Raw genomic sequence first — 23,292 nt, forward strand, 5'->3', positions numbered from 1 at the left:
AGATGTTAATTACATAATAAATTAATAATGCAAGTCGGGAATTGGGTTTAGCTAATATTTAGCATTGGGCCGTGTGCCATTGTTGTTTGGACCGAAATCTATTAAGTTGGTACGAGTGTAATCGGGAATTAATAATAAATAATATAGGAATAATATTATATAAAGGTAATTATAATTATAATAATAATAATAAAGTTATGGCGATAATAAATTAGTAAATATTATATGAGGAAATTATAATTGTGATAGGGTTAATAGTATATGATAAATAATAATGATTTAATTATAATGACAATTCCTATACTAATTAGAATAAGGAAAGTTACATAGTCTCCTAATTGGTCTCGTATTCTCTAAATCTTACACTATAAATACCACCTCAAATCTGAGAAATAATTCACAAATTAAAAAGAACAAGCTTTAGGAGACGGAAGAGGAAGGAATTAACATAAACCAATTAATCAACTCGAGGTAATTATCCGTCTTAAATCAATTTATATTCGTTTCATGTGACCATCTTTAAGACAACCGTATGACTTGTATAGACCACCATAGGACTCGAGATTTGGACCTAGAGCGACCTTGCATCGCAAATTTTCTCGACTTGACCATAGTTGACCGTCGTTGACCTTGTTACGGTGGCTTTTGGGGCGGTTGAAAGACGGCTGGACAGAAGGGTTATACGGGTTGGTTGTGGGTATTTGGGATGGTTATTTGACCCACAAATTGGACACGCCTTGACCTGGGGTTTGGGTGGTTGATGTTGGCGGCGGGGGCGGTTGTCTTGGTGGTGTTTGGGTGGTCGGGGATGGTGGTTTGTGCGGTGGTGACGGGAAACAGGGGGGAGGAGCTTGCTCGGCAGGCGGCGGTTTTCGAGGGGTTTTAGGGGTTGTAGGTGGTCTGGTTAGGGGGGTTTCTGGGTGGCTTTTGTCGAGGGAGGATAGGGGAGTTGATTGGTGGTTGTAGGTGGCGGTGGAGGTGGTGTTAGGTGGTGGTTTTGGGACGGGTTTGTGGGGGTGTCAGGTGAGTGTTGCGGTTGGTGTCGTGTGATAGGGCGTGGGTTTGTGGGTTGCTGGTGGTGGTTTAGCTGGTGGTTAAGGGCGATTTGGATACGTGGGGATTGCAGGCTAGGGGTGTCGAGGTTGGGTGGTGGCTGTGGTGGCTTGTGGTGTCGGGTTTGGTGGGTTTTAAGAGAGGTGTTGGCCATGGTTTATAAACCATGTTAAGGTGGTATGTGTTTGTAGTGTGACGGGTTTTAATTATTTAATTAGCTCGGGTGAGTCGGGTTCGTAGTTAAATCAGGTTTTTAGTTATCATAAACCTTTAATAATTATAATAAATAATTAATTTGAATAATTGAATAAAAGGAATAAATACATAAACAAATAAAGTTAGTAATTATAATTGTTGTAATTGTTATTATTATATAGGTGACGGAAATTGTGAAGAATTATAATCGGATTGGATTTGCTTTATTTATTTGGATTGCGTAATTGGAGTGCTTGCTTGCCAGGTAGGATAATCTACTCAACTATATCTGATTTGCGTGTTTAATACGTGAATGTATTGAAAGGATGATTGGTGTATGGTTGCTTATTTAATTAAGCTAATTGAGTGATTAACATTGTTAATTGTTGGAGTTGTGTATATTTTATACGATTATATTGTCGAATGGTTTATGAGAATTGACCGCCCCGGCTTAGTCTCTCGTGGATAACGTGAGTGGTTATTGACCGCCCCAGGCTTAGTCTCTGGTGGATAACGTGTGTGGATAATTGGAAGGCCCCAGGCTTAGTCTCTGGTGGATAACGTGGATAGTTGATGTTGAGATGTGACATGTGAACAGTTGAGATTGGAATATTGACAGTTGTGAGAGATTGGTTGTTTTAATATATTTTATCCTACTCAACCATTGGTTGACGTGTTTGCTTCTGTGTCAAAATAAAATTGATGCCTGCTTTAATTGATGGCATCCTGTGGTGAACCATTTAATATTTCCGGTTAAATGGGGAGCAGATTTAAATAGCAGGTTTGGAGCTAGCTGACTTGGGAGCACTGGGAAGAGAGCTCGACTTGGACCATAGTTGAAGTCTAGATCACATAGAACAATTTATATCACTTTATTTATTTCCGCTGCGAGTTGTAAATATTTCATACTAAGTTTTAGTTGGATAATTGGTAATAAACATGTAATCATTAAAGTTTTAGTTTAAAGTACTTTGGTTTGTTGTACTTTGTTATACACTACCTCGGGAAACCGAGATGGTAACAGTCCTATTTATTGGGAATGTCTAGCTAAAGGCTCCTGAATAAATGGGGGTGTTACAAAGTGGTATCAGAGCAAAACGATCCTCGGCCTAACTAATGAACTTAATAATGAATGTAGGATGTGTCTAATAAAATGAACCCCGGGTAGAAACTGTTAGGAGCCCCTCTTAGTGCGGTTAAGAAGCGCGCCTTAATTCGTACCATGGCCCTCTCAGCTTTGAACCGGGAACCTTGAGAGACATTTCAGAGTGGGGTAATTTAAAATGAATATAGTATATTTCCTTTAGGAATTTATTTGTCTTGTTTGAATGACTGTTTTCGTTAATGATTGCGGATGATTTCTTTTAAGTATTGATATGAGCATGTTGATATGGGGAAGGTATGTTGGCATGTATGTGGGAGGTGTGAGTATGATTAATATGTGAAGTGTTGAAAGAATTACATGAAATTGTGAAGAATGCGATTTTGGTTGATTTCTCGAAATTTTACCCTTGATTGTTTTGGCTGCCATTTACTACCTGTTTAAAATTCTCGTATGCAAAATTTATGATTAATAGCTTTATGAGTTAGCTTTCATATGCCACTGGTCTCATGTTCAAATAATATACTGTTTAGGAGAAATAAATATTTTAGTGGACAGTAGTCGAAATGTTCCTGTACAGTGATGTTTTCGCGCCATGTTTTTGTAAAAATTGTCATTTAAAAACTACGTAATTATTTGTTATAATTCCAACGCCAATGTTTAATAGACTCATGTATGTTTCTAAATTGGTAAGCACGTTTTAAGAAAATATTTTGACAATTTATGGTGATTTTTACAAGTTGACCTAAGTTTCTGACAAGTTGCTGTAAAATTTCTGTTTCAACCAAGTAACTTCTAAAATGCATTATAAATTAATCATTTGAATTTTTGACTTGATTCTTTTTCTCATGGTTTAATAACTTTCTGTATTTTCTAAAAAGTATATGTTCTCAATAATTAATTATGTTCTTATGTATTAAAGATTTTTAAAAATTATAACATGTTTTTCCTAGCCTTGAAGAGTATAAGTTTTGTTTCTTATTTCTTGCACATTTATATTTGATGTTGTTAATTATGTGAAGTAGATTACCATGTCTAGTGATATGCGGAATGTGTTGCCCTAAGCCATATATATATGTTCACCGTAATTGCATCCATATTTAAGTTAGATACCATTATTAAAAAAAAAAAGATTAACTAAACAATTATGTGTATTTTGTTATAGATTATTACCTATTTTGGCAATGTATTCGCCAATAGTTTAAATAAAGTTAGTTTAAGTTGTGGTTTTGCTACTTGGAGGTCAATCAAATATTTTTGTATTCGATTAACCATTAATTAGTGTTGGAAATAAAAGTTGTTTTATATTACAATGTGTGTTTCATGTTTTATATTATAATAATGATTTGGTTGTTCCATTTGTTTGGTATTCCGAACTTCGAGGACGAAGTTAATTTTTAGGGGGAAGGAATGTAATACTACGAATGTTTTGAATTGTTGTTGTGATACCTTGTGATGCGATTGGTATGGATGATAATCGTAAATGGATGATGGTATTGAATGATAATGTTGGATGATGGTAGTTGTGGGCTAACGGGACGAAGTTCATTTTAAGGGGGAAGACCGTAATACTCCGTATTTTAATAATAAATTGTGAAGATAATTTATGTAATTTACTAATTAATTATAAGACATTTCTAATAGTAATTATAATAAGATGTTAATTACATAATAAATTAATAATGCAAGTCGGGAATTGGGTTTAGCTAATATTTAGCATTGGGCCGTGTGCCATTGTTGTTTGGACCGAAATCTATTAAGTTGGTACGAGTGTAATCGGGAATTAATAATAAATAATATAGGAATAATATTATATAAAGGTAATTATAATTATAATAATAATAATAAAGTTATGGCGATAATAAATTAGTAAATATTATATGAGGAAATTATAATTGTGATAGGGTTAATAGTATATGATAAATAATAATGATTTAATTATAATGACAATTCCTATACTAATTAGAATAAGGAAAGTTACATAGTCTCCTAATTGGTCTCGTATTCTCTAAATCTTACACTATAAATACCACCTCAAATCTGAGAAATAATTCACAAATTAAAAAGAACAAGCTTTAGGAGACGGAAGAGGAAGGAATTAACATAAACCAATTAATCAACTCGAGGTAATTATCCGTCTTAAATCAATTTATATTCGTTTCATGTGACCATCTTTAAGACAACCGTATGACTTGTATAGACCACCATAGGACTCGAGATTTGGACCTAGAGCGACCTTGCACCGCAAATTTTCCGACTTGACCATAGTTGACCGTCGTTGACCTTGTTACGGTGGCTTTTGGGGCGGTTGAAAGACGGGCCGGACGAGAAGGGTTATACGGGTTGGTTGTGGGTATTTGGGATGGTTATTTGACCCACAAATTGGACACGCCTTGACCTGGGGTTTGGGTGGTTGATGTTGGCGGCAAGGGGCGGTTGTCTTTGGTGGTGTTTGGGTGGTCAGGGATGGTGGTTTGTGCGGTGGTGACGGGAAACAGGGGAGGAGCTGCTGTTCTGGGCAGGCGGTTTTCGAGGGGGTTTTAGGGGTTGTAGGTGGTCTGGTTAGGGGGGTTTCTGGGTGGCTTTTGTCGAGGGAGGATAGGGGAGTTGATTGGTGGTTGTAGGTGGCGGTGGAGGTGGTGTTAGGTGGTGGTTTTGGGACGGGTTTGTGGGGGTGTCAGGTGAGTGTTGCGGTTGGTGTCGTGTGATAGGGCGTGGGTTTGTGGGTTCCGGTGGTGGTTTATTTTGGTGGTTAAGGGCGATTTGGATACGTGGGGATTGCAGGCTAGGGGTGTCGAGGTTGGGTGGTGGCTGTGGTGGCTTGTGGTGTCGGGTTTGGTGGGTTTTAAGAGAGGTGTTGGCCATGGTTTATAAACCATGTTAAGGTGGTATGTGTTTGTAGTGTGACGGGTTTTAATTATTTAATTAGCTCGGGTGAGTCGGGTTCGTAGTTAAATCAGGTTTTTAGTTATCATAAACCTTTAATAATTATAATAAATAATTAATTTGAATAATTGAATAAAAGGAATAAATACATAAACAAATAAAGTTAGTAATTATAATTGTTGTAATTGTTATTATTATATAGGTGACGGAAATTGTGAAGAATTATAATCGGATTGGATTTGCTTTATTTATTTGGATTGCGTAATTGGAGTGCTTGCTTGCCAGGTAGGATAATCTACTCAACTATATCTGATTTGCGTGTTTAATACGTGAATGTATTGAAAGGATGATTGGTGTATGGTTGCTTATTTAATTAAGCTAATTGAGTGATTAACATTGTTAATTGTTGGAGTTGTGTATATTTTATACGATTATATTGTCGAATGGTTTATGAGAATTGGACTGCCCCAGGCTTAGTCTCTGGTGGATAACGTGAGTGGTTATTGGATCGCCCCCAGGCTTAGTCTCCGTGGATAACGTGTGTGGATAATTGGAAGGCCCCAGGCTTAGTCTCTGGTGGATAACGTGGATAGTTGATGTTGAGATGTGACATGTGAACAGTTGAGATTGGAATATTGACAGTTGTTAGAGATTGGTTGTTTTAATATATTTTATCCTACTCAACCATTGGTTGACGTGTTTGCTTCTGTGTCAAAATAAAATTGATGCCTGCTTTAATTGATGGCATCCTGTGGTGAACCATTTAATATTTCCGGTTAAATGGGGAGCAGATTTAAATAGCAGGTTTGGAGCTAGCTGACTTGGGAGCACTGGGAAGAGAGCTCGACTTGGACCATAGTTGAAGTCTAGATCACATAGAACAATTTATATCACTTTATTTATTTCCGCTGCGAGTTGTAAATATTTCATACTAAGTTTTAGTTGGATAATTGGTAATAAACATGTAATCATTAAAGTTTTAGTTTAAAGTACTTTGGTTTGTTGTACTTTGTTATACACTACCTCGGGAAACCGAGATGGTAACAGTCCTATTTATTGGGAATGTCTAGCTAAAGGCTCCTGAATAAATGGGGGTGTTACAATCTTACATATAACTCACCCTTTATGATGATTGCATGAGTGAATCCGACTAATTTGTCTTGCAAGATTGAAAGGTATTTGGTTTCTGTCTATATTACGGTATCATGTTACATCTTGGGACTTGAGCTGTGTTTTCTTTTACCCGTACCTTTGAATTTGTTTTATTGATACACCTTAGTCATTACTTTGTTATAGATATGGGTAGCTTGGGATTTGTATGTGCATCAACATTAGCTCTGAGTTATTCATTCATCATTTGTACGATTGCCTTTTTTATTGTGTTAGTGCTTTGCTTAGGGACAAGCAAAGAGTTGGTTTGGGGGATTTTGATGAGTCATAATTATATACACATTTATGCCTCTCCTTAGTTGCTTTTGAGACGGTTTTGTGCTATAATATGTTAATTATATGCTGTTTATATTAGAAATGTCGATACTTCCGCCTTTTGGTGTTTTAATGCAGATTGGATGCATTTGTGGAGCAATTGGATGGTAATGAGTACTGCGGAGTCGGCAAGATGAAGTACAAGAAAGATGGCACAAGAATCAAGAAGAATGAGAGGAGAGAAGACACGAAGAAGCTGAAGTTGTTGAACTCACTCGATCGAGTGTGTCAATACTCGATCGAATATCCTAGTCTGACGCACTTTTTATGAAACTTCCCTTATATCCGTTTAATTAAATATTATGTAATAGTATTAACAGGAAACTCCTACACAATAATTAGGTTATGCTTTTCACTATTCTAAAATGCTAGTTTAGCTTAGTTTAGGTTTCCTCTCTAAAAACTCTTTTATATTATTGTTTGCACGATCGTTCATACCTTTAATCTTCCAATTAATCATTGTTCGATATTTCTAATCTCTATTCTTATATTTTCTTTAATTATGTTTATCGTTCTTTCTATTGTTATGCGTAGCTAACTCTCCATCTAGGGTTGAAGGGGATCGATGAATATTAATTGAGGTTAATGAATTTATTAGATACTTAGATTGACTATCGCCTATTATTTGTTTATCAATCTAATTGATTAATTACCGGCCGGGGTTAATTAGTAAGTGTCGCGAATTAGTATTATTGCCGACCGGATTAATGCTAAGAAAGGCTTACAATAATTATGTAGAATGACTTAGTTATAGCGACCGCATGCTAAGTGCTGATCTGAAGGATATATAGTACCGTCAAGCCTTAGATAGTCAGTCCATGTTAGTTAATTGACCCTAAGTACCTGTAGACACCTCAAAGTTGTCTACTAGCCTTATGGGTACCCGATGATGAGGCTAAAATTAAATGACTAAATGGAAATTGACAATGTTATAATTAACGCTCTTTACGCGTATTTTCCGAGAAATTATTCAAATGGTAAAAAACACCTTAAATCTTCCGTTTCCTTTCATTTACCTTGACAGTTATATTTTTAAGCTATGGAGTAAGAATTGTCAAATGGTGTATCATCCGCCCAAAACGGAAGGGTTCATATTATAGCGGCCGGGATCAAGTATGTTCATTAAGTCGGATTTATGTATTAACAATAAAAATGGGCCCGAATAGTGAAGGCAGCCCACTATTACTTCACTGTATTCTATCATAAATTGGTAGATAAAATGCATAAACCAAGTCCAAGTAGTATGCAAAGTCCATATGGAGCATATAAAAAAGTTCATGGGCACGTGTGAATAGTTGAAGAGACCTACTTCGTAATAAGAAAGTCAGAAGGCTAAGGTAATTGGAACTTCTTTTTTTTTTTTTTGGGAAAGGTAAGTATAATATATTGAAATCGCCAAACATACAAATTTTGAGCTAGCTACAAACACTAGCTACTCACAACTCAATCCAAGCCTACTTAACCACTCCTCAGTATTCCTATGACGAACAGTGATTATACTGACTCTCGTTTTCATAAGCAATGTCTCCTTCACCTGTTTTATAATGCCAACAGGGAGAGGGATTACAGACTCCAATCTACAACAATTCCTAGCCTTCCAGATCAGATACATCAGCAGAGCTAAAGCAGCAGCCACGATTTGTTTCTTCAAAAGAGACCTATCTCTGATAGTTAACCACCAAGCAATGACATTGTGATGACGGCGAATGCACACACGCAACTGCCTCTTCCAGCCTAAGACAATGTCGCTAAAAGGACATCCGGAAAAGAGATGATTAAAATCCTTCTCATCATCCTCACATAAAAAGCATCGTTGCTCTCGAATAATACTCATTCGCATCAACCCGTCCCGTGTCAACAGCGATTCTCGAGCTACCAACCGGATAAAAATCGATGTTTGGGCAAAGCATTACCCCGTTGTTGACCCGGGGATACCATGCTACCTCATTTGCCTCGCAACCACCAACTATATCCCGCCTTTACTGAGTAATCGACCCACCCGTTCTCCAATTCTCATCAAAAATCCAAGAATGCAATTGTTTCTTTACCCGACGAGATGCGTCTCCAAGCCCAACTAGTGTTGATTGGTAGGTTCATAATCACGCCATTGAGCATTTTTTATGTGTACAAAGATGAACCCACTTCACCCGAGAGATGGTCAGTCTTTAATTCAACCCACCATACATATTTTCCCGTAATCGCTACATTCCGGAGATGCAAATTCTTCAAACCCAAGCCCCCTTTCCTCTTAGGTCGACAAATAAGCTTCCAAGAGACTAATGCAGAGATTCCTTGGCATTCGACCATGCCATAAAAAAGTTACGCAAATTGCCTCAATATTAGAGATCACCATCTTTGGCAAAATGAAAATCCTTGCCCAATACATATGGAGAGTACTCAAAACTGATTTGATTAGGATGAGTCTTCCAGAGTAAGAGAGTTGCTTAGCCCCTAGCCTGGTAATTGGAACTTCACATGGGTGTTTGATGTATAATGCTATATGACAAACTCTTACGGTCTTACCTCTGTCAAACACTATCTCTCGGAGACCCGAGTCAACTTCTCATCTTATTACTATAAATACTCCCGCATATCCACGGGAAGAGGGGGACAAGTTACAAGAAATATACCGAGACCCTTATTGAAAACCAGATCCAAAATTCTGTACTTTTTCATACACCGTCTCAAATACACTATCCAGTTTCAAATCAAACTACTTACGTATAAATCGTCCCAGTTTCATATAAGCGCATAAGAGTCGTTAATTTACGACAAAGTCGAAATTCATTAATAGTCAACATCCAGATAGGCCTGAGGGTAACAAACTTCAATAAGCTTTCATTACTCTCTTTATTTCATTGTTTTATTTATTTTCTCTATTTATCGTATTATTTGTATATAAACTAACGTATGTAGTTAATTTATCCTTTGTAAATAATTTGTATTGTCTTATAAAAAATTGTTTATAACCTTTTTCATTATTAAAATTTCGTCAAATATATAATATTACAAATAAATAGTAGAGGTCGTCACTTTGATGGGCGGTCCGGGCGCCTAACACCTTCCCTGACCGTACCTTTACCCCAGAATCCGCAATCTTTGGTTTAGGCCGGAGTGACGGACCAGTCCCCATACCAGGGATCAAAAGGGGACTTTTCCGTTAAAATTATTTTTGTATGTTTTTTTATAAAACCTACCGGCGACTCTCCTACCATGTTATTTATTTATTTTCAAAAAAGGAGATTTTTTCAGGGATCTCACAGTGGCGACTCCGCTGGGGACAATATTCACACTACCATAGACTCTCGTAAGTCAACAAAAAATTCAAGTCAAATTTGCAATTAAATCCTGTCAAAAGTCTCAAAAATTCACAAGACAAAAAAAAAAAAATTCAACCAAAGTTGCAATTTAATGCAGTGTTAAAAATCTCAAAAATTCACAAGACAAAAAAAATCTAGTAAAAAAGACAAAAAAAAGTTCCAGTCAAGATCAGAATTGCAATCAAATTGCCGATTAGTCATTTTTTCATTTCTCAGACGAGTCAATCCATGGTTTCATTGTCTCCATTCCTCTTGGGACAATCCTTTCATTCATTTAGGTGAGTGAGAGAGGCACACAAATCTCCAGTGTCTTATAACACCATAGTACCTTCTACTCCACTCCATTTATCACCCTCGTTTAGCATCTAAGAATTCGGGGGATGTACACTAAGTTTATACGGTCATAAAAGTATTTTGTTTCTATGGTATTAGTTTTGCTTAATTAGTAGAGTTTGTTACTGTAAAGAGACACATATTTTCCAACTCATGACGTCGTGTTTTGGCAACTCGCTTGGTCCATTCGACTGGGTGAGCACAAAAGCGAGAGATACCCTCGGCTATTTTAATGTCGTGAGTACCCAATTTCCAACCCATTAATCTAACTATAGATCCCGTAAAACCTTTATTAGGTCGTGTTGTGTGTCTTACTTGTTAATGTTTTGACATGATTTTCAATCTTCCATATTGCATTGACTAATTAATTAAATCGAAAAAAAAGTAGGATAAATGTGGATTACTAGCGGTACGTGTATTTTTACATTCTCTTCAGTAGGCATTTTGCATTAATAAGTAATTGCATATAGGATTTATTTTTTCCCCCCTCAAATTTGTCATGCACTAAACCCAATTATGTGTCCATATGCGTGCCACATCACAAATCAAATGAGCATAAAATCAAAAGAGATAATCATGGAGCAATTGTCAACACCACATTAGGGATGGCAATGGGTAAGGTCTGGGTAGGGTCCGCCTAGATCCAGACCCGGATCCGAGATTTTCCCTTTGGACTCGTACCCGACCCAGACCCGCAAGGGTCTAAAATTTGAGGACCCATACCCGGACCCTATGGTTAAGGGTAGGGTCTGGGTCTATCCGCGGGTCCGAGTTTCAGCCGCTTTAGTAACAGGATTAACAGCTATGGGGTCTATCATATTAAAAAAAAAAATTCATACTATTTTAACATTATGAGTTTATTAATCTCTATTGTACTCTACCAAATCCAATATACATACCAAAGAGATTAAGAAAGACAAAGAAGACCTAAATTAATTTTACATCCAGATACATATGAAAGAATCAAACTCGGAACCCAAAAATCAATACTGTACTTGATAGCCGTCTCCATCTGAGCATCGATGGCTGCCGTTAATGGTGGTTGTCAGTCGCTGCCTATTAGAGAGGTGGTTGTCAGTCGCGTATCAGTGCTGTGGTGGTGGTTTTCTTTTGTCAGTGGTGGAGTGGTGGTATTGGCAGAAGAGTTTGGTTGGGTTTTACCCTTAATGAGTAGAATAGATTTGAAATACTTTAGGTCGTATCTCTATAGTGTAGATCAATCGGTCTCTTAGAATTAGCCTGAACGAGGGCGTGCATTTGACCACCTTTTCCATTTCCTGTGGTGTGATAATTCCTTGATCGCCGTGTCTCTAGGTGGCCTCTAGGTTTGGAGACTCTCTATCCACCCGATTTGTCAAATTTTCCCTATTTCATATGACTACTAATCTAAATGAACACAACTCTCTATCTATCCGATTTGTCAAATTCTCCATATTTCATATGAATACTAACCTGAATGAGCACAACTCTCTATATATCCAATTCGTCAAATTTCCATATTTCAAATAACTACCAAATGAGCACAACTCTCTATCTACCAGATTTGTAGTTTCCCATATCTCAAATGGCTACTAGATGAGCACAAAAACTCATATGATTGATCATTTTAGCCAATATTATCATCCATTCTCATTGATGCTATAAAACTAGCACGCCCAAGGGTAAAATCAAATTCTTAGTACATCTGTTCCCAAACATATAAAATAAAACACGGGAGCGCACATTCCATGCTATTATAACAAGAGAGGTGACCACTAGTCCTTAGAATGAACTTAAAATGTGAGTCCAAGTACTAATACAAGCTCAAAATACTCACAAGTCAACAAACATTCCTGTCAAAGTTGCAATTAATTCCAGTGACAAAAGTCTCAAAAGTCAAAGACCAAAAAAATATGATCTCTAATAGATAAAGATCCAGCGACAAAATTCTCAAAAAGTCAAAGACCAAAACATATGATCTCAAGTAGATACAAATCCAGTCTCAAAAATTCAGAAAAAAAAAAAATCAAGTCAATTTGCAATTAAATCGCAAAGTAGTCATTTTTTGTTTCATTTCTCAGACGAGTTAATCTACAGTTACTTTGTCTCCATTCTTCTTGGGACGATCCTTTCATTCATTTAGGTGAGTGAAAGAGGCACACAGGTCTCCAGTGTCTTCTAACGCCATAAAACCTTCTACTCCATTCCATTTATCACCCTCGTTCAACATCTAAGAATTCGGGCGATGTACACTAAATTTATATGGCCACAAAAGTATTTTGTTTTTATGGTATTAGTTTCACTTAATTAGTAGAGCTTCTTACTGTAAAGATGACAAAACTCATCAAAATATAACTCAAATTCACAAGTCAAATAAAAATGATACACGTTCTCCACATCAGAGAATTTGTTAGAAGTTACTTTCATAGTCAAATGTCCAGTCAGTGTCCACTCTTTCTATTTGGATCACATTTGGGTCAGACCCCATCCTTTTCAAAAAATCTTTTCAAAAATTTGATAATCATTTTAACTGTTTTCGAAAATACTCCATTTTTGCATTAATCATACATGCATTATGTCCAGGACATGCATTTGCATTTTAGATGTCATATATTTGTCACTAACCATTTCAGTCGACTACTTTGTCATTCATCTTCCAGATTCATCCAAAGTGGGGGTTTCTCATAATGTCCCATCTTCCTGTAAAATAAAATTTTACGATTTTCAAATGTAGCTTTTTTTTTGGACATAAAATTTTGAAATTAAAATTTGGTCGGCAGGCCCTGACATGCACTTGAATTCTTTAAATAAAATTTTCCGAACTTACCCTTTTTGCGAAATAAAATTTTGCAATTTTCAAATCAATTGGTCGGCAGGCCCTGACATGCATTTGAGTTCTTAAAATAAAATTTTCATAAATTTCCTGTTTGCGAAATAAAATTTTGCAATTCCTAGTTTGTAAAATCAGATTTTACATTCTAATCCCTTTTCAAAATTAATTTTTGAATTACTCGGTCGGCGGGCCCTGACACGCATCCGAGCTTGTGAAATCAGATTTTGTTGGTTCACTCTTAAGCGAAACAAAGTTTCGCTCTACAAGATCCAGACCAGCTAAACAAAGTTTAGCTATACCATATTCCAGACCAGCTAAACAAAGTTTGGCTATCCCAGATTCCAGAGCAGCAAAACAAAGTTTTGCTTGACCTAGATTCCAGACCGGCGAAACAAAGTTTTGCCGCATGCCAGTTTCTAGATTGGTGAAACAAAGTTTTACCAACTTTATTCCAAATTAGTGAAACAAAGTTTTGCTAAGCCAGTCCCAGATTCTAGCTACTCCAGACGGGTAATATAAGAGGCCCAAATACGTTTCTTATTCTTTATCTGTCCCGACCGGACTACTTTGACCTTTGTCTTACTCAGACTCGGCCAAAGTGGGGGCTTCTGTAGACACCTCAAATTTGTCTACTAGCCTTATGGGTACCCGATGATGAGGCTAAAATTAAATGTCTAAATGGAATTGACAATGTTATAATTAACGCTCTTTATGCTTATTTCCCGAGAAATTATTCAAATGGTACAAAACACCTTAAATCTTCCGTTTCCTTTCATTTACCTTGGCAGTTATATTTTTAAGCTATGGAGTAAGAATTGTGAAATGGTGTATCATCCGCCTAAAACGGAAGAGTTCATGTTATAGCGGCCGGGATCAAGTATGTTCATTAAGTCGGATTTATGTATTAACAATAAAAATGGGCCGAATAGTGAAAGCAGCCACGATTACTTCACTGTATTCTGTCATAAATTGGTGAGTTTTTTGTCAGAAACTACCTTTTATTCAGGACCATTTGTGAACAACTACTTTTCATTTTATTTTTGGCTTTCAACTACCTTTAATTTCTTCATTTTGCGAAAGACTACCAAAAATCCACTTCCGGCGAACAAAAGTCAACTTTTTGGCGTTGACTTGCTCTTTTCTCCCTTTTTCACACATATAACCCATATTTCTCCCTTTGTTTACCCAACAAAATCCGAAAAAGCTCCTCTCCATGCCCAACACCTTATCAAAAGTTTGTTCAAAGAAATATCAACGCATCAACCATCTCAATCTCCATCTCTGTCTCCGTCATCACCTTTACTACCACTTTCACCTTCACCCTTACATTTCAACAACCTTATAGACTACTCATGATTCATCAAGCTACTGTCCATCTAAGTCATATTAAAGTACCTTCTTTCTCCCTTCATGATAAGATGGTGGGTATACGAAAACTAATGAGATAGTCGCACTCAAGTGATCCTACGAGTGAATCCGTTATTATTTTCGAATAATTAACACTAAGAGTTAATTTTGCCAACAAGGCCATAATAGATCATTATTGTTGAAGAATTATTTAGCATGTTATGATTAATATCAATGATGATTTTGTTTCGGTGATTAGGACTTTAATTCGGATAAGAGATAGACAAATTGAGGACGCTAATGTCGGGTTTAATCAATCTTTATCATCGATTATTAGGGTTATGAAGTAAAGAGTTAGATTCAACATGAAATGGTAAGTCATTGCCGAAAAGTTGACATTTTTTTGCCGGAAGTGGATTTTTGGTAGTCTTTCGCAAAATGAAGAAATGAAAGGTAGTTAAAAGCCAAAAATAAAATGAAAGATAGTTGTTCATCAATGACCCTAAATAAAAGATAGTTTCTGACAAAAAACCCTAAATTGGTAGATAAAATGCATAAACCAAGTCCAAGTAGTATGCAAAGTCCATATGGAGCATATAAACAAGTTCATGGGCACGTGTGAATAGTTGAAGAGACCTACTTCGTATAGAATAAGAAAGTCAGAAGGCTAAGGTAATTGGAAATACACAAGGGTGTTTCATGTATCATGCTATATGACAAACTCTTACCTCTGTCAAACACTATCTCTCGGAGACCTGGGTCAACTACTCATCTTATTTTTTTTTTTTGACAAAAATGAACTTTATATATACATGTAAACAAACCAAACAAAGAGTTAAGAACAATTACAACATCAGCCAGTAGCAAAGCTTACTGACCAGTGCACATATCTACGAAGGAAACTACGAATTGTGCACAGTGAGTGACGCAATTCGATTGGTACTGGCGCTGTGGAGGCCAGAACAGAAGATAATTTTTTTGAAGTAACTTGGAATGAAACGGATGGTAGTGACGCAGAATGAGCTCAATACATATTGAGAAGTAGAACTTTCGTTGATGCAGCAAAAACAGAGGAAGCCCGGACATGTTGAGTAACAAGGGTGCGTGAGATCGAATCCGAAGAAGTTACAATGAACCGATCCCGAGGAGATGACCTACAGACCAGAATAAAGTAAGTGACAGTAGGCAAAGACATACTATTGTCCAAAGGAAAGATAGAAATCTTGTTAGTGTTCTTCACAAAAGAATGCCAAAGAACAGGCAACTGAGAGTGAGAAGTAAAAAGATAGTCAGCCATATGTAAAATCTGAGACGGATTAACCTTGCAGTTATCAAAAATCACTGAATTACGAATCATCCAAATGGCCTTTATAATACAAAGAAACCGAAGAAGGCACTGATCTACTGCATCCGTGACCCTGTGAAAATATCCAATAAAATCAGCAAGCCATCTTTGCAAGCAAACTGAAGGATTAGCTACAGAATTAATGCCCAGAGGCGAAGAAAGACAAACATGTCTGGCCATAGTACAAGATCGAAACAAATGATTTAAAGACTCAGCATGTGAGTGACAAAAAACACAGAAAGTACTTACCTGGATGCCTCTAGTAGATAGAATTTCTAAAGAGGGAAGGATACTGTGAACTATACGCCAAACAAGAAGCGTAAACTTAGGAGAGCATCGAAGACCCCAAAGAACTTTCCACGGAAAAGCGGAGAAAAAATATGGAGAGCAGGAGAACGGTATGCGTGACAACAAGAAATCATAACCAGAGCGGACTGTGTAGACTCCATCTTCCGTGTATTTACAATAAAGGAAGTCGTCAATATCTATATATGGAGGTTCCATGGCTAGAATAGTATTGGCACAAGGGGACTGAAACCAACGATAAACAGCAACAGGATTCCAATCACCTGATGGAGTGAGCAAACTAGAAAGCCGAGGCGAGGCATCAGTAGAAAAATGTCGCACCGAGGGAGTTGTTCCATTAATCCAAGGACTTGTAAGAAGGTTAACAGAGGAACCATTACCGAGCTTCCAGGTGAAACCAGGATCGAAAGCATGAGCTGTGCGACATAAGGCAGACCATAAAAAGGATGGATGAGAGACCTTAGACCTTGACGCAGGAATCGGTAGGTCCTTCCTATACTTGGGCAGCATAAATTTTGCTAAAAGACCAGATGGCCTGGTGATGGATACGCCAAAAATTCTTCATTAGGGAAGCCTGACTTAACACCGAAATAGATTTCAGACCAAGGCCTCCATTTTCACGAGGACGCTGCAACGAGTCCCTAGAGAGCCAATGAATAGATCTATGGCGAACATCCTTGCGCCACCAAAAAGCCGCAATCAAAGAGTCAAGTTTTTTTACAAATTCCGACCGGAAAAGGAATTGAAGACATCCAAAAACGTATCGAACCCAAAATAATAGAGTTGATGATGTGCAATTTGCAAGGCTGGCTGAGGTGTAGCGAAGACCAAGCAATAATACGAGATGTCATCTTGTCCAACAAAGGTTGGAAAACCAAAGACTTCTTCGAAGGAAGATCAATAGGGACCCCTAAATAATTCCCAAAACTATCAGATGTTCTCATCTTCAGAATAGATGACATATGAGACTTAAAATCAGCTGGTGCATTTGGACTGAATTTAATAAAAGACTTATCAAGATTTATCATCTGTCCCGAGGCAAGCTCAAAGCGCCGAAATAAGTCTCGTAGAGTCTCAAAAGAAGTTGGAGTAGTTTACAGCAAATAAACGCATCATCAGCATAAAAAAGATGTGTGATCGGAGGGGCATACCGAGAAATCTTAAAGCCATGTAAGGAGGCAGCCTTCTCCGCAAAACGCAACTGGCAAGATAAAATCTCCATACACATAATAAACAAATAAGGTGAAAGCGGATCACCTTGCCTCAGACCACACGATGGTCTAAAAGACCTAGAGGGCTCGCCATTGATGAGAATATTATAAGTTACAGTTGAGATGCATTCCCAGATAATATTCTGCCAGAAAAGCGGGAACCCGAATTTCTTCATGATCGCAAAGAGAAACGGCCAAGACACATGGTCAAACGCTTTATGCATATCTAGTTTCAGAGCCGCATAAGAAACCGTGCCTTTCTTAGTTTTATTAAGATAATGCATGATCTCATGAGTAATAAGACATCCATCTGACATAAGCTGAGAGGGAACAAAAGCCTGCTGAGAATCCGAAACAATAGATGAAATGACGAGCTTGAGACGATTAGCAAGGCATTTGGAAGCAAGGCGGTAAATAACATTGCAGAGACCGATAGGACGATATTGAGAGATCATTTCCGGCTTGTCGACCTTTGGGATAAGAACTATATGAGTATTATTCCACTCTTTCAACATCACCCCCGAATTAAGGAAACGAAGCAGAGCCATAGTAACCAAGTGTCCAACCTGGGGCCAGAACGTCTGGAAAAACTTCGGAGTAATGCCATCTGGCCCAGGTGATTTGGATCCATCCATACCATTGAGAGCATGTATAATATCAAGTGCAGTGAAAGGAGCTGAAAGCACCAAACAGTCTTCCGAACTTAGCTGCGGCAGATCAAGCGACTCAAGCAATGGCTCAATAAAACCTCTTGGTGAGGCAGGATCTTGAGGAGGTGTAGAACACAAAAGTTCCTGAAAGAAAGAATAATCTCCAACGAAATCATATCCGGATCATATAACCATTCACCCGAGGCAGAACGTAAAGCGAGGATACGTTGATGTGAAGACCTCTGTTTGACACGGGAATTTAAGAGTCTCGATGGTAGACCATCCAAAATACTGCTCTTCAACTTTGCACGTTGTAGCCAATACGCATGCTATGTCTGAAGAAGTTGAAGCTGTTCAGAGTGAACCTGCTGAAAACACGTTGCTGACTCAACATCCACAATCCGAGTACTCGAGGATTGAATTCGATGTTGAATCTCAGACCAATTAATACCATGGGATAGCCGATGATGAATCACCCATTGCATTATAGAAAAACGTACAGACGATAGCCGATGTGATAAAACATACATAGGAGAACTAGGAAAAGAAATCCGCCAGGCACATTCAACAATGTTAGCAATCTCTGGAGAACTGAAACACCAGTTATCAAGGCGATAAGGGCGTCGGCCAGCCTTAGAGTTAGGGAGAAGCTTAAGGATAATAGGTGCATGGTCCGAAACAAGAATGGGAAGATTCAAAATTGATGCAGCAGGGAAAAGGTGAAGCCAATCATTGTTAGCATACGCGCGGTCAAGCCGTTTCATAATCAATTGATCATCAGAGCGATTATTGAACCAGGTAAAAGGGGGACCAAAGAAAGGAACGTCAAGCAGGGAATTATCCAATCTCCATGTGGTAAATTCCTGTTGGCCTCGTATGACATTGGAGCCACCTAATTTATCAGAGTGCAGTTCAACTTGATTAAAATCACCAATAATAATAAAAGGAGACAGACCCGAAATTAAATCACAAATTGCGTTCCATAAAGGTAGACGAAACTCAAAAGATGGTTCACCATATATAAACATCATATACATATCTTTCTTTGTACATACATGGGTAGCACCTAAAGATACAGTACACAAAATAAAGTGAGGGGTAATATCTAACGAGCTAAGTACAACAGAATCATCCCAACGCAAAAGAAGACCCCCACTATGTCCTACAGAGTCAATGCCGCAAAAATGAGGTAGTCCAAGGTGAGCTGTCTTAGCAGCAGCAGATGATACCGATGTCATAGTTTCTTGCAAAAACAAAATTGACGGATGATATTGATGGATACACCAAAATAGAAAAGGAAGTGTACGATCATCCGTCTCTCCTAATCCCCTACAATTCCAGGCAAAAGTTGTCATTTGGAAACGGGTGGCGAATTAAGGTCCGCCACCAGACCATCAGCTACCAAGTCTTCATCTCTGTAACATTGCAAAAAAGAAACAGATAAGGGATGGGAAACTAAATGAAAAAGAAAAAGCTCATCTGGACGAAGACGCTTGTTTGGCCGAAGCTCAACAGTGTCATAAGCAATGGAACTGAATAAGCTCTTACCAGGCGGCCTCAAACCATCAGCAAAATTATTAGAAAGCTTAGGAAAATAAAAAGAAAAAGGAGGAATATAACATGAACCTAATATCAATTTAGGATCCATTGATGCTAGGTTCATATTACACTACAAATCAAAACAAGAGACTCTGTTTGTTCGTTTAAAGGACGCATGACTAGAAGAACTAACACCAACTTGTACATTTATCTTATAAACTAGGGTAAGTTCCCTAGAAAGAGGTTCCACAGGCTCCATAGCAACATCAGAAGAAGAAGCGAGTGTGTCACGAAAAAGGCAGCCAATATCGATAACCTGGGTTGGGAGCGTGGGAGAGCGAAGCCCCAACAACGTGCTGTCCTCCATAACCTCTTCAGGAACATGGATACGGAATGCCGGTGATGGTGGATGAGAAGGGACAGGCTGCGGCACGAAACGAGATGACGATGGTGGATCAAAAGCCGAGCTCCCACGCAAAAGAGGGAACGATTCCAACAACACTTCCCGGGCATGATCCTCATGTACCTGGAATGATACAGGAGGGACATGGGTATATGTTCAAAACGCAAGTTCAAGTCATTCTTAACAATTCAGATTCGTTCACTTGATTTAAAAGCTAAATATATCCGAAAATATGGCTAATTTTGGCGTGATTCCTATTTTAAATGAAAGTACATGATGTAAGCTTTCCAACGAGTGGTCACACGCTTTATTTGGTTAAGTAACGAAGGAGATATGGTCGTTTTAAGGCGAGCTGTCCAACTTTTACGCGGGTGACGCAAATTGGACGAACCAAGATAATCAAAGGACGAATGGAATTGTTACTTCCCTAAATTATTTTTCTACATAGTCTTAAATAATGCCTTGGAGCCCAAGCACACTTAGGAAATTGCACCTAGCATTGAATGTTGCCTTGGAGCCCAAGCACATATTTTGTTATATAAGGGCCGAAATACCCCCATTTGTAATCATCCAATTTTCAGAAATATAAACCCAAGTGTAGAGATTTTTCTCTCAAACTTTGAATGCTTGCGAGTGTTCTTGTCTTCCTTGCGAGGTCGGCGCCATATTTCAACCTTGTTTACTGTGTGTTCTTGGTTGAAATATCCTTTGTTTCCCTCCTTGTTCCTGTGTGGTCTTGGTTGGAGATTTCAGTTTTAGTTGAGTTATCTTGCGAGGTTTCTTAGCTAATCCATATCCATTTTACTTTACTTTTTCCGCTGCAAACTAAACTCTAAAAACACAAAAATATCACTCAAAACACTACACCAAATCAGGCCCCTTTTCGTGTCTAACATTCACAACGATTTGGTACCCCGTTTTACATCAAATTGGTATCAGAGCTGTGTTCAAATTTGTTTCTTAACAAGTTTGTCTTGGGAAAAGCATAATCGTGGGAGATAAAGATGGAAAAGAGTTGGATTGCTACAATGAGGAAGTTGAACTAGAGGATAATTTATTCTTTTCCAAAGATTTTATGGAGGAAGGTGATTCTTCCTTAAATTTTGATTTGCCACCAATATTTGACGACTATGGTAATGATGATGCATTGGATGATGTCACTTTCAAAGTTACAAATCCTATGAACTTCTATGTGATTGATTTTCAAGAAAAAGAGCGTTATCAGTCTCCACTTGAAAGCTACATTGAGAAGAAGCTCAACGGACATATCGTGAGTAAAATCAGTTTGAGCATATTTCTTTATCATGATGAACAACATAAACCATATGGTGTTGATAAACTGTTGATTAGAGGGTGGTTGGGTGGAAGGAATAACAAGGTTAATGGAGTCATTTCTTTGAAAAACTAATAAGCTACATTGAAGATGATGAATTAAAGGAGCATTTAGATTTATGTGCAAGCTTAACTTGTGATACTTATGAAATCATGAATAGAAGATTTGTGTTTGATCCCGGAGGGTCTGATGTTGACATCTTTAACTTCAAGGTTTTCAAGATTCGAGGACGAATCTTTTTAAAGAAGGGGAGAATGATACAGGAGGGACATGGGTATATGTTCAAAACGCAAGTTCAAGTCATTCTTAACAATTCAGATTCGTTCACTTGATTTAAAAGCTAAATATATCCGAAAATATGGCTAATTTTGGCGTGATTCCTATTTTAAATGAAAGTACATGATGTAAGCTTTCCAACGAGTGGTCACACGCTTTATTTGGTTAAGTAACGAAGGAGATATGGTCGTTTTAAGGCGAGCTGTCCAACTTTTACGCGGGTGACGCAAATTGGACGAACCAAGATAATCAAAGGACGAATGGAATTGTTACTTCCCTAAATTATTTTTCTACATAGTCTTAAATAATGCCTTGGAGCCCAAGCACACTTAGGAAATTGCACCTAGCATTTAATGTTGCCTTGGAGCCCAAGCACATATTTTGTTATATAAGGGCCGAAATACCCCCATTTGTAATCATCCAATTTTCAGAAATATAAACCCAAGTGTAGAGATTTTTCTCTCAAACTTTGAATGCTTGCGAGTGTTCTTGTCTTCCTTGCGAGGTCGGCGCCATATTTCAACCTTGTTTACTGTGTGTTCTTGGTTGAAATATCCTTTGTTTCCTTCCTTGTTCCTGTGTGGTCTTGGTTGGAGATTTCAGTTTTAGTTGAGTTATCTTGCGAGGTTTCTTAGCTAATCCATATCCATTTTACTTTACTTTTTCCGCTGCAAACTAAACTCTAAAAACACAAAAATATCACTCAAAACACTACACCAAATCAGGCCCCTTTTCGTGTCTAACATTCACAACGATTTGGTACCCGGTTTTACATCAACTCAGGTGGGGCCGAAGAAGATGGGCCTGCAATATCAGGCTCCTCTGAGTCCGAGGGCGAGAAGGAAAAAACAGGGGAAGCACCCCCTGAATCCACCACAACCGTATCATTCTCATCCGTCAGATTAATATCTGAACTGAGATACCTATAACGAGGCGGGAGACCCATAATCTCCGTGGAGTAAAACGAAGAACCAGCCGGACCATGAAGAACAACAAGACCACGAGCAGAGAGAGCGTCCATCCGAGCTCGAATATCACGAGCTCCAGCAGCTTTACTGGTAGGACAAAAAGAAATCCGATGGCCAACTTGGCCGCAAGTCTTACAGAACCTAAAAACGCCTTCGCAAGAGAAAGCAATCCACTGATGCTCCCTTTCATTCAAGGCCAAGTAACAACCCGGAATCAAGAGTTTGGAGAGATCAATCCAAACTCTTACCCGAACAAAATTTCGTGGAGGAAGAAGTGAAGGGTATGATTCCTCCTTACATATGTCACCCACATGGGACAACAAAAACGTAGCAACCGAAGTGTTCATCAAGTGAAACGGAAGATGTTTCACCCTGATCCAAATAGGAACAATATGGAACAAGAGGTTATCAGCTGTCGATGTGGACGAAATTGGACGGAAAACAAGCAAGCCGCCATCCAAGTTAACCGTCTGTCTATGACGGAAGTAGCTGTAATCCTGATTGGACGAGAAAGAAAAGAAATAATACGGCTCAAAACGACGCACAAAGACCATACCATTCAATTTTCACTTAGCAGAAACAATCTCCAAGATACGAGCAACAGTCAGGTATCGCTGATCTTGAAAACTAGCCAAAAGAGTCCTTGACTCATTGATATCCGTGAAGTCTACGCACAGATGAGGAGGCAGTTGCAAACAGGCACCAGCTCGACAAGGAGCAGAGGCAGA

At 38.1% G+C, this 23,292-nt stretch overlaps 1 protein-coding gene across 1 annotated transcript; it reads right to left on the reverse strand.

The window, feature by feature from the left end:
• Positions 1-15,557: 15,557 nt before the first annotated feature.
• LOC141630054 (uncharacterized) lies at positions 15,558-19,283 on the reverse strand. Its single transcript, XM_074442939.1, has 5 exons — positions 18,497-19,283; positions 18,286-18,380; positions 17,336-18,189; positions 17,013-17,177; positions 15,558-16,719 (listed from the first exon to the last, which is right to left on the reverse strand). The coding sequence occupies exons 1-5, from the start codon at positions 19,281-19,283 to the stop codon at positions 15,558-15,560; spliced, it is 3,063 nt and encodes a 1,020-aa protein (XP_074299040.1).
• Positions 19,284-23,292: the final 4,009 nt, after the last annotated feature.

This window comes from Silene latifolia, chromosome Y (genome assembly GCF_048544455.1).
Source record: "Silene latifolia isolate original U9 population chromosome Y, ASM4854445v1, whole genome shotgun sequence".
Classification (NCBI taxonomy): Eukaryota; Viridiplantae; Streptophyta; class Magnoliopsida; order Caryophyllales; family Caryophyllaceae; genus Silene; species Silene latifolia.